At 42.3% G+C, this 21,035-nt stretch overlaps 3 protein-coding genes and 2 long non-coding RNA genes across 7 annotated transcripts in view; 3 read left to right on the top strand and 2 right to left on the bottom strand.

The window, feature by feature from the left end:
- LOC122968394 overlaps window positions 1–21,035 on the top strand; it is a 221,677-nt gene that overhangs the window by 131,091 nt on the left and 69,551 nt on the right. The gene's annotated exons all lie outside the window — the stretch shown is intronic.
- LOC122968393 overlaps window positions 1–21,035 on the bottom strand; it is a 57,205-nt gene that overhangs the window by 24,089 nt on the left and 12,081 nt on the right. The gene's annotated exons all lie outside the window — the stretch shown is intronic.
- LOC122968389 (netrin-G2-like) overlaps window positions 1–21,035 on the top strand; it is a 66,620-nt gene that overhangs the window by 41,901 nt on the left and 3,684 nt on the right. For both annotated transcript variants that reach the window (XM_044333580.1, XM_044333579.1), the window contains one exon: window positions 19,258–19,425. In XM_044333580.1, the coding sequence (XP_044189515.1) occupies window positions 19,258–19,425 (168 nt within the window). The remainder of the gene's footprint in view (window positions 1–19,257; window positions 19,426–21,035) is intronic.
- Window positions 8,755–13,276, top strand: LOC122968386 (filaggrin-2-like). The gene is made up of 3 exons (XM_044333577.1): window positions 8,755–8,881; window positions 9,072–9,179; window positions 9,536–13,276. Exons 1-3 carry the CDS (start codon window positions 8,755–8,757, stop codon window positions 12,499–12,501), a joined length of 3,201 nt encoding a protein of 1,066 aa, XP_044189512.1. The 3' UTR covers window positions 12,502–13,276.
- LOC122968392 lies at window positions 16,449–19,346 on the bottom strand. The gene is made up of 2 exons (XM_044333584.1): window positions 17,515–19,346; window positions 16,449–17,242 (listed from the first exon to the last, which is right to left on the bottom strand). The coding sequence occupies exons 1-2, from the start codon at window positions 17,912–17,914 to the stop codon at window positions 17,025–17,027; spliced, it is 618 nt and encodes a 205-aa protein (XP_044189519.1). The 5' UTR covers window positions 17,915–19,346; the 3' UTR covers window positions 16,449–17,024.

Here is a 21,035-nt window from a genome sequence, read left to right as displayed (position 1 = left end):
TCAGACATCTACCTATCCAACCACCATGACCCCACATGACCCTATTTCATCTTTTCATCCAAAAATCAGATCCCAGGGTGTCCCGAAGAGTCTGCGTACAGCACAAGCAGACACACACACACACACACAGTCACATACTTAAACACACACGCAGACAGATGATTGTACACAGTGAGGATGTGCTACACTAAAGCAACCAGTCGACCGACCACAATCCTATCCGTACACCACCCTAATTTCGCTCCTGTCTACTGAAACTGTTGGATTTTTTTTTTTATAAAAACTGAACTAAGCCTTAGACTGAGAGAGATTGAATCATGTCTGGAAAATCATGTGACATATTAATAACATCCAAGCTGTCACTCAGTACGCCGCCATTAGGTGTTCTGGCAAATGTTAACTGGTCCTGAATCACAATGTCTTCATTAGCGTGGGGCTCAATCAACGTCTAGCACTCTGGTAATAAACGATGAGAATGCTAAGACTGACAGGTGACATTAAACATTATTGTTATCATTTCTCAGGCCATATTAATACAAGTGACAAATGATCTCATTATATGCAAATGCATTGGTGTGGAAGGCACCTAAAAATGTGTCCAAGTGGGGGAAAGCACATGAACCTACACGGTATGCTAGCTTAAGTATGTATGTGTGTGTCTGTGTGTGTGTGTGAGTGAGACTGAGAGTGTGTGTGTGTCATGGGACAGTTAGTCCATCTGTACAGACAGATAGGCACATGTCAGAGGATTATGTAATGAATCAGCTTAGATTGTTGATGCACTCTGTGAATGAGTGATGGCGCTGTTGTATGGCTTTAAAATTTAACTTTCTTTTTTCAAACCTTTTACTTTTACACATATAGAGTCCACTGCCTTCAGCGGCTCTGTTTCTGGAGTCGGACACTCGCAATCCAACTTTATAAACCCTCATCATTCTCATGGAAGTGAAGGTAGGCACATGCAAACGAGATAGGTTGAGACAAATTTAATTTAGTTGTGATCGCAGTGTGAATATACTAGAATAGAGAGCTACACGACTAGTGCATAGCAATGAGTTGGTTAAAAATGATGTAAAATCCTGCTTTTATTGATGATGTAGAGCTTACACACCCCATGGACCCCGAATCCCCTGCTAGCCTGAGATTAAAGCCTGTCAGATTCTGCTTTCTCCTTCTCTGCTTTCCGGCTATCTAGTTTAACAATTAAAAAAAAAACTTTACTATGCAGGTAGACAACCCACTGTCCTCAAGGGAAGATTATTGTTTGAACCTAAATTCACACTGTAGTCTTTTGGATGTGAACAGGTTTTATGACTCACTTTTTTTTTGCCAGGAAACCGTTGACTGCTGTCTGTGGTGTTTTACGAGGCAGCTTTGATGTACTTTTACTTGGCCTTGTTCATGTGTTTTTGGTAACAATTGTGCATCAGTGATTTTTTAAAAAAGTGAGATGGATAGTCACTCTTTGCAGTCGACTACTCACTGACGAGAAAATGTAAATGAGTAATTCTGGTTAATTTCTTGAATTAAAATGCTAAAAAGTGTCTGTAGAACATACACGTTTCCTAATGTTGTATTAATTACACAACACACTGTAATGTGCAGCAAATGAAAAACCTCACAAAGAACAATACTGCAGCCACAAGGCTGAATGTCTAGCATTACAATTTTGTTATTTGCTCTCATTAACTAACCGCTGAATGGAAATGTGACTACCAAACCATTTTAGATTCACATTAGTGGGATGATTAGCCAGTAGCTACCTCAGAACAGTTTAAACAGGGGGAATAATACCAGAGGTTTTGTGTATTCACATCATGTAGTTGTCAGTGTGTTGTACAACTATACAGTGCTATATTTATGGATCAGTAATTGATTCACTGTTGTTAAAGGTGAGAGGTGAGGAAGGATTTCCATAATTTCTTGTGTTCATTTCATATCTCAGATTTAGAAATGACAAAGATAAATGTGTGGAAACACATATGCGCACATCCATACACAGCGTCGCATGTGTAAAACAGAGTAATACACTGACAAAAACTGTGTGATTTCATTATACAACCATATTAACAATAGTCACACCTTTAACAGTCGCTGTGTTTTGCAGGGGGAAAAAAAACACCATTTTCCAGCACTGAAAGGGTTGTGGAACAGCTTTTGAGTTTAGCCTGTCTCAGCAGTGTGAAATCACACTTTCATTGTGTGTTCTCACTTTTGTGTGTGTAGGAATGTTCGTGCTTATGCGCGTATATGTGGACATTTGAAGAAAAAAAAGGAAAACTAGGCTTTCTCTGGATAAACAATCTGAGGCAGCATCTCTTATGCTAATGTCTTAGCCTGCTCGTTCCTCATTGCATTTACACTCTCTGTCCTCATGCTACTGATGCAACAGACACCAGAGCTCCACCGGCAGAAACCAGAGTTACACAGAGCTCAGACTCGCTAACAGACAATATGTTACCCACCAGCCCTTTGTCGGTACCCACGGGAGAATCTGACACACTTCCAGACACAACAGAGATTCTCCCTTCTTCCGTATCCTCCTCTCCATCAGAGGAGCACAGACTTTCCTTGACACCAGAGGAGCCGGAGGAGCTCACACCTTCAAAATCAATCCCCGAACACTCACATCAGTCTCACCCAGTCCCAAAGGAGTCTGCACATCATTTGGTTGTTGATCATCATCATCCTCATCATCACCCCCCTCCAATCACAGAGGAGTCCGTCTTCCATCAAGTTCACCATCATTCAAAGCATAGTGAGGGAGGAGGTAAGCCACACCCGTAGCTCTAGATGACAGTAGATATAGAGTAGAGTCAAGCCCCCCCCCTAGAAAATAGAATAACCTAATTTAGCAACAGGAGATCATTTTCATTTCCAGCCAGCGTGATGGTTTTTATGGTGTAGAACCCTTCTGAAATGGACAATTTTCAGGAGGTTGAAGTCACTAACGTGCTCTTATACACAAGCCATCATAATTTTATGCTGCTCAGCATCGTATCGCATGACAGAGAGGCTTATTCAATTTAGATAGTGACACTGAAATCTAGTTAATGTGAGTGAGTGAGTGAATGAATGAGTGAGTGAGTTGACATTGTTTTTGCATCGTTCAGAGACATTGAGAGGATTGTGGAGGATCAGAAGATATGAAGAGATAACAGGAGAGAGACTGAATCAGACCTAAGAACCAAAAACAACCCGACATTAACATCGACTTACTGCAGCAGATTACAAAATCCTATGTCGTCGGAGGGGTAGGGGAGTCGTGAAGTGTCATGATATAGATAAAAAAAAAAAAAAAAAATCACATGTTCTTTGAGGTCATTTTCTGATGGTTTTGGATCAGTGTCAGCCTGCCAATGAGAGAGCAGATGAGGAGCTCCATCACTGTCATGGTGTTTTACAAAGCCCAACAGACTCTCACACACACCCTTCTTTCAGTCAGCGTAGAGCAAGCGGGAACCCCGAATGCTCTGGCTGCCAGCGTCTGATGTCAGACACTTTGGGCTGAGCTGATTGAGATTAATGCCAAGAATGGTTCGAATCACTCCTACCCCCAAGGCAGCATGGGTTACTGAGATTAAATGCATGTATGCTCACTGCTGTGCTACATCAGCCTTTGAAACAACCGTGATCTAGAATCCTGCTTTTCCCGCAAGAGAGTTTTTTTCAGCCAGCATGTGTACGCACATGTGTGTGTGACAGATGTGTGAGGGAGCGGGTCTAGTGGGGCCAGAGTCGGACATGAGTAGAGGTAGGCATGGGTTACTTTGATGAGATGTAATGATGGCATGATGCCAGTTGTGTGAAATGGTCCAGGGTGCTGTGAGAACAGCTGCTGGCGTCCTGTCTCACTGGAGCCCCGGGGAGGGTGGGTGGGGGGAGGGAGGAAGGGGAGCGAGTGGGCGGGAGATAGCCTGAAGGGGGACGCTCTGCAGGGGAGCAGGATGCTTGCAGGATGCCCCTCTCTGATGAAGAACAACTGGAGATGTACATCGCCTGTGCAAAAACACCTCAAGGGGAAACACAGATGGAGGCATGCAGCACCGTATTCTCTAGAGGTCTAGTAATCATTAGTCCCTCAATGACGTGCACGGTGTGGTCGCTTCCTCTGATTGGTTTTCCGTATTTTTTAGTCGTAATCATGTCTGTGAAGAGGATTGTGGTGTTTTGATTTATTGAATTATGGCTGTGTTGCAGCAAATGGAAAAAAAAAAGAAAAAAGGTAGACGGGAAGAGGAGGCTTGATACACAAACTGAACTAGTTTCACATCTCTCTTCTTTCACTTGTGCTCACTGTAGCCCTAAAAACTTGATGCAAAGGATCCTGGGAATGGCATAAAGCCCTCTGGGAAAGTGGAACATACAAAGAAAAAGGGAAAGAAAGGGAAAAAGTTGTGCAAGAGACAATTAAAAATGCAGTTAAAGTGGGATGTGTGTGCTCGCTTTGTCTCTAGAAGATATATTGAATCGAGAGGCTATGTGTGAGTGTAGAGACAGTAAATCTCAACATAAAGAAGCACACCCATGAGGAGATATTAATGTAATACAATACAGTATATAGCATCCTATGAATATTCATATTCTGCGTAAATACAGTAAAAAAAATAAGAGCAGAGATAATCCTCTTTCTCTATTATGGGAGGGAACAAAGAAACAAGCACAAGTAGCAGTCAGATTTTATGACATTCAGATAAAAGGAAGTGCATGTCATTTCTTCTTTCTCTTCACACCCAGGGTGAAAGTGTAGTGATGAAGGAGTTTCTCAAGCCTCCCTTGACTCTCACAGCTTTTTCCCAAGCCCAGGGCGAAGGTCCCTGATGGGGCAATCCACTATCTGACAGAGAGAGAAGAGGAAAGGAAAACAAGGTCTCGGAGGAAGACGGGAAGGGAAAGAAGGCAGATGATATCAGTAATCTTTACGTGCTGCAGTATCAACCTAATTATAAAGTTCTTAATGTTTAGGTTGCGGTGGAAAGTATAAAACTCCACAAGATGTCTTCTCTTGTTATGTTCATCATAATTGTCGTGTGTCAGTCTCTCATAAATCACACACAAAACAAACTCATCTGAGCATAGAGAGAAAAGGGGGGAGGAGGAGGAGGAGGAGGAGGAGGAAAAAGAAAGACTAACTGAAAAGCCATGTATCTCTTTTAAATGTAACAGTGGTAATGTTATACTGTAAGATATACTGTAGTTTACTTGCAGTAATGAAGTTGGTGGAGTTAAACTTGACAGCTCACAGTGAAACCTAACAAATTAAAACAGCAGAAATGTATCAAACTTTGTCTCTTCAGTGACATCATAGTCTGTCGTCAACATAAGCTGTCGAGCTAAATCATAATTTTGGCACAAACAGTAGCATCTCATTTTTATCTGAGACAATGACTGAAACTGGGGCCAAGAAAGGAAAAACAGGCAGTTTAGACTGCTAATTTATGGTTTAGGTTGCTGAGAAAAGAGCATATAAAACGTACATCATCAGATGTTTTTGCTTGTTATGTCAATGGCGATTGTGGTGTGTCAGTCTCCCACCATACTGAGAAACACGTACATGAGACTCATGGCTACAAAACGTCATCTGAGCACAGGGAGGAAAGAAAAGCTGAAATGAAAGGTATCTCTTTTGCATGTACTGTGGCTAACTGTAGTGCTGGCGATATGCAGTAGCTAAACTTTCACAGCGAGTTTAACTTCCAGCGAAAAATGGCCCCTTGAAAACTAAAGACTGGAAAAGCAGACATTTATCTACATTTCTGCTCCTTATGTTAATTAAGATGTTGCTGTGTCTGAGGAACACAGACAAAATAACGGTCATAAAACAACAACCCCACATGAGCACAGGAAGAAAGGAGGAGGAGGACGAAAAAGAAAGAAACACTTAAGAGACAGGTATCTCTTTTATGTGTAGTGGTGGAGAGATAGAAAATCTGTTTCAGTAGATGTAAATGTACTGTATATACTGTAGTTTACTTGTGCAGAGGTGTAGTAGACCAAAGTTAAACTTGGCAACACACAGCAAAACACTGTCCTCTAAAAAACTGCAAACAGCAGACATGTATTGAAATTCTTGCTTGTTATTTCAGTCTCCCACAAGTCTGAAGAGCACGTATACGTACATGAGCCTCATGGCTACAAAACAACCTCATTTGAGTACGGAGAGGAAAGGGAGGAGGAAAGTAAAGGTATCTCTTAATATGTACTAGAGGCAATGCTCTCATAAGCCCCGTTCACACATGCAGTCTATCCCTGAAACATGCAGGAACATTTCCTGCATGGGGTCATGTGTGCATGGGAGCAGGGATCGATATTCAGAGAAATCTGTACCGCCAATTTCCCACCTCAAGATCTAGTAACATTTCCGGTACGGCTGTGTTGTGAACGGAAGCAGTAACATTGCAGGGTCAAGCACGCAAAGGGTTACATCCATCTGACGAAACATGCTTTCACGTTGACCTAGCGAACCAATCACAAGACTCCACTGATGACGTAATTTGACAACTAACTAGCAATACAAGCTCTTTTTTCAACAATGGCTGGAAACTGGACACGTCTAGAGACGTCTTCCGCCGCGTACACTTACATCGGGCCTTGCTCCATCTTCTTCTTCTTCTTTTGAGTTTTATGGTGGTTAGCATCCATAAGTATTGCGTGACCGCCATCTGCTGGACTGTCCCTTGCCCCATCTATTCGGGCACTGCCATGGCAAGTGTGAAACCCATGACGGAAATGCTCCTGAATGTAGCTGCATGTGCAAATAGTGAAAATCACTAGCAGCGCTTGAAAGGTTATCCCAGTAATTTAGCAGGAACTATGTGTGAAAGAGGCTATAGATTTATATAATATAGTTTGCTTGTGCTGTAGGAAATATGCAGTAGATAATCTTTCCTCACAAGCTTGGCAACTTAGTGTAAAATGGGCCCCTGAAATCTGAAAACAGCAGCCATTTCCCTACATTTTTGCTTGTTATTATTAATAATAATTGTGTGTATCAGTCTCTCACAAGTCTGAGGAACACGTACATGAGACTCATGGCCACACACAGGAGGAAAAAGAAAGAGAAGCTGAGATGAAAGGTAACTGTTTTATATGTACTGCAGCTGTAGTTAACCTGTAGTGGTGGATAAACTTTCACCATGGGGTCAAACATGCCCCTAAAAAGTAGGAAAAAGCAGAAATGTGGCTGATGTTTTGCTTGTTATTTAAATGACAATTGTGGTGTTTCAGTCTCCCACATTTCTGAGGGACATGGACATGAGACTCATGGCCACAAAACACCAACCTCATCTCACCACGAGGAGGAAAGGAAAGGTATCTCTTTTACATGTAATGGTGGCAATATCTTTGTATGCTTACATGCTGTAGTTTACTTGTTGTGCAGGAAATATGCAGTATATGCAAACTTTTATTGCAAGTTAAATCTGGATGCTCACAGTGAAAACTGGGAAAATGAAAATAGCAGACACGTATCTAAATGTATCTCTTCAGTGACATGATAGCCCGTCAGTCAACTTAAGCTATGGAGTTTAATCGTAATTTTGGTACCAACAGTAGTGTCATATTTTTATCTGAGAACATCACTGAAGCTAAAGGACAAGAAATGAAGTGAAAGAGGGCTACGCTATTTGTTGTTTAGGTTGCTAAGGAAAGAGTGTATACAATTTTCCTCGTGAGGTGTTTTTGCTTGTTATGTCAAGAACGATTGTGATGTGTCAGTCCCACACAAGTATGAGGAACATGTACATGTAGCCTATATGAGACTCATGGCCACAAAACAACCACCTCATCTGAGCACGAGGTGAAGGAGAATGCAATGAAGGCTGAAAAGAAAAATATCTGTTTTATATGAAGCAGTAGCAATGTTCTGTGGATTTATATATTGTAGTTTACTTGTGGCACGGTAAATATGCAGTAGATAACTTTAACAAGTTAAACTTGTCAGCTCTCAGAGTAAAATGAACCTCTTTTTTAATCTCAGATGAAACTAAAGGCCTAAGGAAAGGGAAAGAAGGGATGCAGTGAAAGAAAAACAAATGGACATGTTGTTTATTCAATATTTAAATTCCTGAGAAAAAAGACATCAATTTTTCATCAAGATGTTATTTCTTGTTATTTCACTGGCGATTGCGCTGTGTCAGTCTCCCACAAGTCTGAAGGACATGTACATGAGACTCATGACCACAAAACAACAACTTTATCTGAGCACAGAAACAACAGGGAGGAGGAAAAAGAAAACTCAGGTACTTCTTATATATGTACGGTGGCAGGTATCTACTACCAGTATATAAAAATGTATATGTTGTAGTCAACTTGTGCCAATATGCCACAGATCACTAGCAAAGCTTGCCAATTCACAGCAAAAAATAGTCCCTTCAAAAGTTTAAATAGCAAAAATGTACCTACATTTTAACTTATGTTAATGATAATTGTGATGTGTCAGTCTCCCACAAGTCTGAAGGACATGGACATGTGCTCGAGACTCATGGCCACAAAACACCAATCTCATCTGAGCACGGACATGTAACTCATGGCCACCGAACAACATTATCTGAGCATGGGGAAGAGAGGGGGGAGGAGGAGCATGAAAGGAAAGGTATCTCTTTTATGGTAGTTTTATATACTGTGGTTTATCTGCAGTGGTGGAAATATGAAGTAGATTCATTACAATTTAAACATGGCAGCTAGCAGTGAAAAATGGGCCCCTGAAAACTAAAAACTTGAAACAGCAGAAACGTATCTAAATTTTTGCTATTTATGTTTATGACGGTTGTTGTGACAGTCCCCCACAAGTCTGAGGAACATGGACATTTGCATGAGACTCACGGCCACAAAACACCAACTTCATTTGAGCACGGACAGGAAATAAAAGCTGAAAGGAAAGGTATCTCTCTTATGGTGGCAATGTTATTGTGGTTTTATATACTGTAGTTTACCTATAGTGGAAATACAGGAAATATGCAGTAGATTCACTACAATTTAAACATGGCAACTAGCAGTTCAAAATGGGCCCCCAAAAACTAAAAGTCTATCCAAATGTTTGTTTTTTATGCTAATGACGGCTGTTGTGACAGTCCCCCACGAGTCTGAGGGACATGGACATGTACATGAGACTCATGGCCACAGAACAACAACTTCATCTGAGCACGGGGTGGAAAGGGAGGAACATAAAGAAATGAAAGGTATCCATTTTATATATAGTGTTGGCAGCAATTTGTGGTACATTTACATACTGTAAGTTTACCTGTGGTGCAGTAAATATGCAGTAGATAATCTTTCCTCATGAGCTAAACTTGGCAACTCACAGCAACACCACCATAAATGTATCTAAATTTATTTGTTCATCAGCATAATAGCATGTCTGTAAATTAAAGCTATATAGCAAAATCTTAATTTGACATAAGCGTCAGCATTATATTTCAATTTCTGAGAATAGAAAAGAAAAACACAAAGACGTTATTGTTTAGACTGCTGAGAAAAAGAATATCGAATTGTGATGTTTAAGATTGTTTTCTTAATGATGTTATTGGTGTGTCAGTCTCCCACAATTCTGAGGGACACGGACATGAGACTCATGGCCACAAAATACCAACCTCATATGACCACGGACACGAGGCTCATGGCCACAAAACATCAACCTCGTATGAGCACGGACATGAGGCTTACGGCCACAAAACACCGACCTTGCACGAGGCTCATGGCCACAATACACCAACCTCACATGAGACTCATGGCCACATAACACCAGCCTCACACGACCAGGGACATGAGACTCACGGCCACATAACACCAACCTCACATGACCAGGGACATGAGGCTCACGGCCACATAACACCAGCCTCACACGACCAGGGACATGAGGCTCACGGCCACATAACACCAGCCTCGCATGACCATGGACATGAGACTCATGGCCACATAACACCAACCTCGCATGACCACGGACATGAGACTCATGGCCACATAACACCAACCTCACACAACCAGGGACATGAGACTCACGGCCACATAACACCAGCCTCGCACGACCAGGGACATGAGACTCACGGCCACATAACACCAACCTCGCACGACCACGGACATGAGACTCATGGCCACATAGCACCAACCTCACATGAGACTCACGGCCACAAAACACCAACCTCACATGAGACTCATGGCCACATAACACCAGCCTCACACGACCAGGGACATGAGACTCACGGCCACATAACACCAGCCTCGCACAACCACGGACATGAGACTCATGGCCACATAGCACCAACCTCACATGAGACTCACGGCCACAAAACACCAACCTCACATGAGACTCATGGCCACATAACACCATCCTCACACGACCAGGGACATGAGACTCACGGCCACATAACACCAGCCTCGCACAACCACGGACATGAGACTCACGGCCACATAACACCAACCTCACATGAGACTCATGGCCACATAACACCAGCCTCACACGACCAGGGACATGAGACTCACGGCCACATAACACCAGCCTCGCACAACCACGGACATGAGACTCATGGCCACATAGCACCAACCTCACATGAGACTCACGGCCACAAAACACCAACCTCACATGAGACTCACGGCCACATAATACCAACCTTGCACGACCATGGACATGAGACTCATGGCCACAAAACACCAACCTTTAACGAGCACGGACATGACACTCACAGCCACAAAACACCAACATCACATGAGCATGGACATGAGACTCACGGCCACAAAACACCAACCTCACATGAGCACGGACATGAGACTCACGGCCACATAGCACCAACCTCACATGAGCATGGACATGAGACTCACGGCCACAAAACACCAACCTCACATGAGGTTCAAGGCCACAGAACAACAAGCTCACATGAGCATGGACATGAGACTCATGGCCACATAGCACCAACCTCACATGAGACTCACGGCCACATAGCACCTACCTCACATGAGGCTCATGGCCACAATACACCAACCTCGCATGAGCACGGACATGAGACTCATGGCCACAAAACACCAACCTCACATGAGCAAGGACACAAGGCTCATGACCACAGAACACCAACCTCAAATGAGCATGGACATGAGGCTCACGGCCACAAAGCACCAACCTCACATGAGACTCATGACCACAAAACACCAACTTCACATGAGCACGGACATCAGACTCACGGCCACATAACATCAACCTCGCATGAGCATGGACATGAGGCTCATGGCCACAAAACACCAACCTCGCATGAGCACGGACATGAGGCTCACGGCCACAAAACACCAACCTCACATGAGGCTCACGGCCACAATACACCAACCTCGCATGAGCACGGACATGAGGCTCACGGCCACACAACACCAACCTCACATGAGGCTCACGGCCACATAGCACCAACCTCACATGAGACTCACGGCCACACAACACCAACCTCACATGAGGCTCACGGCCACATAGCACCAACTTCACATGAGACTCACGGCCACAAAACACCAACCTCACATGAGGCTCACGGCCACATAGCACCAACCTCACATGAGCACGGACATCAGACTCACAGCCACATAACACCAACCTCACATGAGACTCACGGTTACAAAACACCTACCTCACATGAGCATGGACATCAGACTCACGGCCACATAACATCGACCTCGCCTGAGCATGGGCATGAGGCTCATGGCCACAAAACACCAACCTCACATGAGCACGGACATGAGGCTCACGGCCACATAGCACCAACCTCACATGAGCACGGACATGAGACTCACGGCCACAAAACACCAACCTCACATGAGCACGGACATGAGGCTCACGGCCACATAGCACCAACCTCACATGAGCACGGACATGAGACTCACGGCCACAAAACACCAACCTCACATGAGCACGGACATGAGGCTCACGGCCACAGAACACCAACCTCACATGAGCATGGACATGAGGCTCACGGCCACATAGCACCAACCTCACATGGACATGGACATGAGAGTCAGGGTCACAAAACACCAACCTCGCATGACCATGGACATGAGGCTCACGGCCACATAGTACCAACCTCACATGGGCATGGACATGAGAGTCAGGGTCACAAAACACCAACCTCGCATGAGCACGGACATGAGGCTCATGGCCACATAGCACCAACCTCACATGGGCATGGACATGAGGCTCACGGCCACATAGCACCAACCTCGCATGACCATGGACATGAGGCTCACGGCCACATAGTACCAACCTCACATGGGCATGGACATGAGGCTCACGGCCACAAAACACCAACCTCACATGAGACTCACGGCCACAGAACACCAACCTCACATGAGCACGGACATGAGACTCATGGCCACATAACACCAACCTCACATGGGCATGGACATGAGACTCATGGTCACAAAACACCAACCTCACATGGGCACGGAGAGGAAAGGAAAGGTATATCTTTTAGATGTATTGGTGGCAATCTTCTAGTAAAATTGACCTCATATTTTTGCTTGGTATGTCAATGACGATTGTGGTGTGTCAGTCTCCCACCATTTTGAGGTACATGAGAGTCATGGCCACAGAATAACAACCTCATCTAACTACGGTGAGAAAAAGGAAAGGTATCTATTTTAGATCTTGTAGATTTACCATAGCTGTATAGACGATATAGACTACTTGTAGTGCAATAATTAAGCAGTATATAAACTTTGAGTTAAACTTGGCTGAAAAATGGGCTTCTAAATGGAAACAAAAAAATGTATCTAAATTCATTTGATCAGTGACATGATAGTGTGCCAGTCACCATAAGCTATAAGGCTAAATCTGTTGGTATACATCAACATCATATTTTTATCCGAGATAACGGAAAAGATACAAGGAAGAAAAGGAAAAGATGGGTAGACTAGAAAAGGAACATTAATTTGACACTGGGGATGCCATTGAAATACATGCAATGCTGTTTCCGTGTTTAGGATAATGTCAATATTGTAATTAGGGAATATTGTAATTGTTATTCACATTAGATCAATCGGTGGCAAATTTCAGACATGAAATGAATGAATTTTACCAATGTGCACGGCTAGCAGCTAGTTAGCATGGCTAGCATCATTAGCATAGCCGTGCCGTGCTGTGCATAGCCCATAGACTGTATCAAAATAAGGTGTAGCTGCGGTGTTTCCAGTTTAACAATGTCACCATGCTGGGCAGGTGACAGTTGTGTTTATGGTGTTTGTGTCACACAACTGACAGACTGTTAGCCTAGTATGCCAGTGTTTCCCCTATAATTGTACAGTGAGATCGAGAACCTCCACCAGGCAAAAAAAAAAAAAAAAATTAATGCAAAAAATAACATCAAATATACATTCATTCAGAAATCAATAGCGTTTGGGAGCCTCTGTGCAGTGCTGTTCCAAAACGTGAGTCAACCTCTGTGTGTTACCAAGGAAACTCTTGGTAGCGTAGCTCCTTTTAAGGAATAGGGCAATGCATAATGTGTGTACGCTGCAAGTGAGTGGTTGAGTGAGAGAGCAAGTGGCAAAATGACGTTGAATGCGAGCAGAGCAGAGGAAAAGGTTAGCAGTAAGTTGTCAGTCTGGCAGCAAATGTACAGTACAGGCTACAGTGTATGGGTTCATAAATGCAGCAGCTTCTCAAGACCGCCCCCCCTAACCCCGACCCCTGCCGCCACCAGGACTAAGCACTGAACCTAGGGGAAACACTGTTTGCTGCGATGTATCCTTAATAACAACGTAGGTGTGTAAAATAGTCATGGATATCCCTAATAGTAATAACAAGTTTTAAATACCCTCATCAGTTGTCTGATAAACTAATTATAGATAGTACAAAAATATTGTGCTTTATGATACATGTAAATTATCAAATTATAAACTTTCTAAATACCCATACAGAATGCATTAAATCGATGCTGTTTGTAATGATGTTTGAAATACTTAAGATTAGTCAGTCACGTTAGAATATGTGGGAATAGGATTTATGTTAGAAAAAGTTTCTTATAAATAATTAGATGTTGTTTTGTCAGTTGTTCTATCTAGTTTTGTAAAAGAGCCTGAGATTATCTGTCAATATAGATTGATTTGTGAGCTGTTGCCCCTTTGTAGTGCACAACTTCATTGAAAAACCTGAGAGGGAAAGATGGAGTTATGCAACCCACAAGTCTCATGGAAAAGAGGATGAAGACAGAGACGAGAAGGAAAAAGAGAAAAAGAAAGGTAGAAGTTGAACATACGGTGTAATAGCGCAGTGATTCATAACTGGTTTCAAGATTGGGACCCAAAATGTATCATGAAGTTTTTATATAACATGCTCCTCAGAGCTGCTTCCTTAAGGTTGATGATTGGGATCGCTTGAGCTCTCAGACATTTTTATTCCTACATCCTCCATCATTGTCCACAGACTGCAAACTTAAATGCACTTGATGTATTTTCAAGACAAACCATGACAATCATTTTCCAGAGAATTCTTACTTTAAGTTTTCAAAACCCATTTGCTTGAGTGTTTCGAACAAAATCTGTTGTTGGTGCATTCATGTGCAAGTGGGAGGGGAGGATGAATGCATTCATCATTCTGAAAACCTACGTTATGCTTAAAAATAATCTACACCAGTTTGCCAGTCCACTCTAGATATTACAAACCGTCAAATATTGAGATGCTGAATCAGATTTGACTTGAAAACTCTGTGTCAGGTGCATCACAACAGTATTTCCTTGCAAACAGACAAATAAAATCTTTTGGCTGCCTTTTGGGTCTCAATCAGTTAAGAAACACTAAAGTAGGTGAAGATTTTCTCAGCTTTATAGAATAAAGCAACCCTTTTTTTAGAGTAGACTCATGTAGGAATCCCATCCACCTAATCCATACGACCTATATAGTGCTGCAGGTGAAGGTACAGTAGATGACAGTAGCACCGGTGGTTGATGTGGAAACACAAATCTTAAACAAAGATTCCTTCATCCCTCAAGGGCTCCTGAAACTCTTGATCTCAGGAGAGCCCCAGGCCAGAGAATTGTTTGGAATCATATACGATGATTTCAAAGGTAAGAGATCAACACGAGCAGCATGTAGTGTGAAGATACAGACAGGAGACTCAAGCTTGGTTGACTCCGCTGGATTCTTGGTTTAGATCAGTGGATTGTAAAGTCTTTCTGTCATTTGACTAAAGTGTGGAATTTGTGTTTTAAGTAGAGAACCTGTGGAAAAATTTCCTTCATTGCATGTTTTATGTTTTTCATTTTGCTCATTTTTCCCTCCATGCATCTGTGACTCCCTCCTGGTTGTATTTGCTTTATGTGTATGATCAAGGTAAGTATCTACACTTAAAATTCATATCAAACCATCAAACAGTTACCTACAATGACATCCCTGTTTATTGATTTTTAGAAAAGATGCTTGTTAGCTAAATATAGCATTATTCTTTCAACCTCAGACTGATTCTATAATGTAGGCATCTCTCTCTTTCTCTCAATATAACTGTCCTTCACTGTTAACAACCCACAACTGATAAATACCAATAAAGCAGCATCTTGACTCGTAATGTTAATTTGGTAAACAATGTCCCATTGCCTCTCTAGTCTGTGGAGTAATTGGCCATTTATATTTAATTAGGCAGTTCTTCCCCCCACTGCTTGCATGGCTCCCTCAGTGCTGAGAGATGCACTTTATGGTGCTCCTCTTGCTGGCTTCCTTTAAACCAGCTCATTAATATTTCAGCTGGCATCATCAACCAAACAATAATAAAATAATAATGTGACGGCTGATTAAACAGCTAAACTCCGACTTTTTAACGTGCATTTAAATGTGTATTTGCATAAACATGCCTGGTAAACGCCTCTTTAGAGGACAGTGATGCCTTGCAGCACACTATTGCAGCCAACTTCTAAAGCTTAATAAAACCTTAATTAGGTACCAGCCTCAGCCAAGATAATCGCAGCGAGAATGTAGAGCAATACCCCTCCACCTCTCGCTGCACCCCTCTGCACAATGCAGATCTCTCTAAATTATATCAGGCTTTCATTTCTCTCTCTGTGGAGAAATTACACGAAGGTTTTTTTTTGCCATTCTCCACTTTTTTTTTTTTTTTAGCTTTGGTTTTAGGGTGTGAAATTTGGAAGAAGTCTTAATTTATCACTCGTACAAGCATGTAGAGTAAAACCTGCAATTAGGGGTGGGATATCTGGCCAAAAAAAAAATATCACAGACTACTTAATCGCAATCACGATCTAAATTGCAATCTTTTTCTCAATTTTGAAATGCCCTGTAGGCTATAGCTAGATTTGAAACAGCCTAAGAATTTCTCCATTTACACCATTAAAACACAATATTGCATTAAAGGTGCTGCACAGGTTTCAAAATGGTGATTAAAACACAAGTTTAATTTGAAGTTGTAAACAGAAGCCAAAAGATAACATAATCACAAAATAACACTTTTCAAGAACTCACAACTCAATTTAACACATGACAATAATGCCACCTGTGCTGAAAACCCTCTCCGACGGTGCACTGGTTACTGTTATACACAGGGGTTTTTTTGTTTGCCTGGTGCACTTTCCACCATTCCAAGGGATCCACCTCACTGTCAGTCTCAGGTATAGAGAGGTATGGTGCCAGTTCTCCCTCAATTACCACTTTCAAGGGTGGTGAGGAAGATGTGCATGTGGTTGTTGAGGCGTTTGATGCCTTGAAGAGACTAGCTAGACTTTTCTTCTTCTTCTTTGTGGGCCCCTCGGGTTTAGCACTTTGTGCGGCAGATGGTGTTGCTGAGATGCTGTAGTCACAGTGGATACAGAAAAGAGGGCCTCCAGCTCTGACACAGCTTTAGATTTAACTCTCTCTCTCATCACCATCCACATAGTGAAGCTTGAACCTGGGGTCAACCAGGGATGCCATGTCCAGCAGGTCGTCTGTGCTTGGATCCTTATATTTTTCGCTTAGGTAATCAGTTATGCTTTCCTGAGCGTCTTAATAAGGTTAGTGTTCTCAGCATCCACACTCAAGATACAAGATATTCACTTGCAAGAGGTGGAGTGGGGCTTCAAGTAAGACTCACATAGTCCTCACCAGAGAGTGCATCTGTGAAATCTCTGAGAGGACTGAGAGCCTTCTTGACAGATTCCAAAACGTCTATATCTTGCCAAGTGTGCACAAGATGTCTTGCTTTTCTGTCCACCTTCAGCACCTGTTGAATGGCTGCCTCCTTTTCCAGGACCCTTTCAGTCATCTTCAGGGGTGCTGGGTCCTTTGCACTTTTTCCTATGAAAAGGAGAAACATGTGTACATCAAGTCAAAAACAAATTCATCATGGTCATATTAGAGACTCATGAGCAATAAACAAAAAGAACTGATGTCTGTTTATAGGCTGACAATTTAATAATCACTTTAATGCTATAATTAATAAATAATAAGAGTGATCTAACAAAGCAAATGAATAAATAATGCGTTCTTGATCATATATGTATATTATTATGATTATGATGATTATTATTATTCACATTAGGATATTATGCTTATTGTGCTTTACTCACTTATTGCCAGATGCAGTCTGTGCCTAAAGCACTGCAGCCGAGTCCAGTTGTTGAGGGTTAATGCCTTCACCATGTTTGCGCTGTTGTCTGCGGTCATGCAAGCCATTTGCTCTTCACTTAGACTCCAAGACTCTAATGCTTCCCTTAGGTTGTGGGCAATTAGCTCCCCAGTGTGGCCCTCAGGGCAGTAATTAGTTTGAAGACATGCACTCTTCAGCTTCCAGTCATCAATAAAAGGGATGGTGAGACTCAGGTATGGCCCAGATGTACGATTGGACCATAAGTCGCTTGTTGTTCCAAAGAAATGCATGCTGAATTTGAGCAGCAACCCTCTGTTGGCATCCGGCATACATATGGGGTATGGTGGTATTGGAAAGATATTTGCAGCTTGGCAACTCATACAGCAGATTTAAAGTTTCCTCCAGCATTTTAAAATCCTACGTTTTCAACAGCTTTGAATGACACCATATCCTTCACTAAATAGATTGTGACTGCCTCAGTTACCTCTGTCCGTCGCTAGCTGCTTCGGTCGTGTTTTTTTGACTGCTCGAATGCTTTGGTCAATGATAACTGTTTTGTTTTTGTCTCGTGAGATGCTGACGAGTGAGGCTGTGCCGCCCTGAGTGAAGCACTGTTGGCATATTGTTTCGGGTGCTTTCTTTTAAGGTGGTTGAACAGGTTTGTTGTATTACCTCCAGAAGAGCCCACCATTGCTCGACAAAGTTTACAGATAACTTTGGTTTGGGAAATATCTGACAGTGCAGAGTCAAACCATTCCCATACCACTGATGTTGAGGTTTATTTGGCACAAGCTCCTCATCTACCATGCCGCTAGCTGTAATTCACATTGCATCGTTTACAATATGTCACCCAAGGAAGAGCTGCATGAAGTAATTCGTCCAATCAACATAGCCATCTAGTTGGCCACATCTATGAGGTTATGTGAATTTTGGAAGCAGAAGTAACATTAAATTCATCTGAAAAGTAGATTGTGGACCCCTTCAAGATCAATCATGATCCTAAATCATCAGATTGCCCACCCCTACCTGCAATCAAACTCACATAATTCATGAATTACAAAGAGAAATTTTAATTAAGCGCTGGTTGCACAGCGCTTTCTGAAAGAGACTTTAAGGGGAAATTAAGAACCAACGGCGAAAATTAAGGAGAGGCAGTAGAGGTTTTCTGTCAGGTTAAGCAGGGTTAGACCTATTTCACGGTGTCAGGTGCAGTCTGAAAACTGTATCACTCACTCATAACTCCCTTGGTTATGATTGTGTAGCTTCTAATCTACTCATCTGGTAATGCAATTAAATTCCCAGACACAATTAACATGCCTGTGCTCACACTCCTGCACCCACATACACAAACAAGCACACACACACCGGATAGTGGAATTCCCATCAGTAATCAGTGCAGCACAGTGAAGCAGACTCAGCAAACTTGTGAGTGTAGTAATGGAGAGGGAGTGGTCTGTCTTTATTGAACCAATATAGAGTCAGAAAGGCGAGTCATAAAACACACACAGAGCCATTCATTTGTTCACTGACATCTAAAACTTTCAACCACGTCTGATGCTGCGAGTCGTTTATCATTTCCTACTGTCAACGAGGACTCCTATGGGGATGCAATGGCTTAAAATACACCATCCCATCCCAATTTTTCAACACATGAGTAGAACGTAAATATGTACAATGATCCTCCCCTAAGAGAGGGACTTAAATCTGTCTCTTTTTCTTTCAGACTGTGAGTGCTACGGCCACTCCAACCGCTGCAGCTACATCGACTACCTGAACATCGTCACATGCGTCAGCTGCAAGCACAACACCAGGGGCCAGAACTGCCAACACTGCAGACTGGGATACTTCCGCAACGCCTCTGCCGAACTGGATGATGAGAGCGTCTGCATCGGTCAGTCTGCAGGGGGACAGTGGGAGTGCATGGAAAAAGTAGATGCTGTACTATTTATTTTTTTAGGTGAACATTACGATACGATACGAGTCTACTAGTGACATGTTGAATACCGTCATACAAAAACAAAGACAATATTTTTATTTTTTTAAAGAAAGTAACTGGACACAAATATAAATATAATGCTGCACTAATCAACATTTTTATATTAATAGAGGATGAAATTATCATGTATAATGTGAAAGGGGTTGTAATGCTCTTTAACTCTAAACAAGATTTTAGTGTCTTTCAGCTAGTTGTTTTGATTTTACGACCCACATCATTTTGCCATTTGATTGACTCTCACTCTACCTGCCCGGCATCTAACAATAGCCGCAGTTAGCAATTCACCAGCTAGTAAGTTAGCAACTAGCTGGTGAACACAATGGCGCATTTAGCAGCTAAAGAGCCATATTGTTTTTCGAAGAAGTTGGTGGAGACCAAAAAAAGAGCTAAAAGGAGAGAGAATATTTGACTTAGATTCACCAGGTGGCCATAAACACATCTCCAGATTAATGCTAATGTGTCTGCTGGATGTGGAAATAGGAAGTGTTTAATAAAATGTTCAACTTAGCAGCTTTATAAGATGATAATATATCAATGTTAGGTGCTGGTTACACTCCAAAAAAAATCATTAAATCATAAAATTCAAAATCTGGTTGCAATACCTAGCGGTCAGTGATTGGTTGAAATCAACAACCCACATATAACAGAAGGTATTTAGTATGTTCCCAGTTGTTGGTCTGCAGTGCACTGCAGCTATGTTCATCTCTTGCTTGTTGAGGGGGCTTCTTGCCCTCAGTCTGGTCAAAAAACACATGCAACATACGTTCAGGTGACTGACTTAACTAGTCAAGAACTTTCCGTTGTTTGGACATAAAGACTTTTTGAGGGTTTAGGGTCATTGTCCTGTTGCATTGTTCTTAAGCTTAGGAGGCACTACTGTATGTATAAAAAGAGTTAGAAGCCCTGCATTGTTCACCTAATACTGATATGAGCAGAGCCAAAACAATAAGAAACATAAAAGCTTTTGATACTTCCTTTAAAAAAATACTCTCTGTCTTTACTGTAACATACCGTTATACTGTTTTTATGCTTTCAGAGAGTATTTACTCTTTTACACCTTATTAAGGGCATGTCCTAATAAGAGGTCACTGTGTTTGCATAGCTGTGGAGCTAAAATCTGGTGTTGATTTGGATCCATCTGTAGGTGGACAGCAGGGGGTTGGAGGGTAAACTCGCCACGGTTGGGGCACACACAGGGCCAGGCCTTGGAGTCAGCACAAATAAGGCCCCATTAACTCATCTGCCAGCACACTGGCACACAGAGCATGGCAACAGAAATCAGTTCACGCCAGCGTCTCTAGAGCAAGAAATCATAAGCTCTCCAACACAAATGCATTTGCACACATATTTTGACACAGCTACACATTCTGCACACACACACATACACACACACACACACACTGAGTCTCAGTGGCTCACATGCAATCCCAATATTAATGCACATGACCCACAAACACACGGATACCAACCGCATTGCTGTGGTTGTGTAATCCGGGCCTCTTGGC

Source organism: Thunnus albacares, chromosome 18 (assembly GCF_914725855.1).
Source record: "Thunnus albacares chromosome 18, fThuAlb1.1, whole genome shotgun sequence".
In the NCBI taxonomy this organism is placed as follows: Eukaryota; Metazoa; Chordata; class Actinopteri; order Scombriformes; family Scombridae; genus Thunnus; species Thunnus albacares.
This window is presented reverse-complemented; position numbering and strand designations above follow the sequence as displayed.

Coding starts and splice junctions, on each gene's coding strand:
- LOC122968386 (XM_044333577.1), top strand. CDS start 8,755: ATGTTTATGACGGTTGTTGTGACAGTCCCCCACAAGTCTGAGGAACAT. Junction 8,882..9,071: donor AATAAAAGCTGAAAGGAAAG/GTATCTCTCTTA, acceptor CTGTTGTGACAG/TCCCCCACGAGTCTGAGGGA. Junction 9,180..9,535: donor GGAACATAAAGAAATGAAAG/GTATCCATTTTA, acceptor TTGGTGTGTCAG/TCTCCCACAATTCTGAGGGA.
- LOC122968392 (XM_044333584.1), bottom strand. CDS start 17,914: ATGAGTTGCCAAGCTGCAAATATCTTTCCAATACCACCATACCCCATA. Junction 17,243..17,514: donor CAGACTGCATCTGGCAATAA/GTGAGTAAAGCA, acceptor TCCTTTTCATAG/GAAAAAGTGCAAAGGACCCA.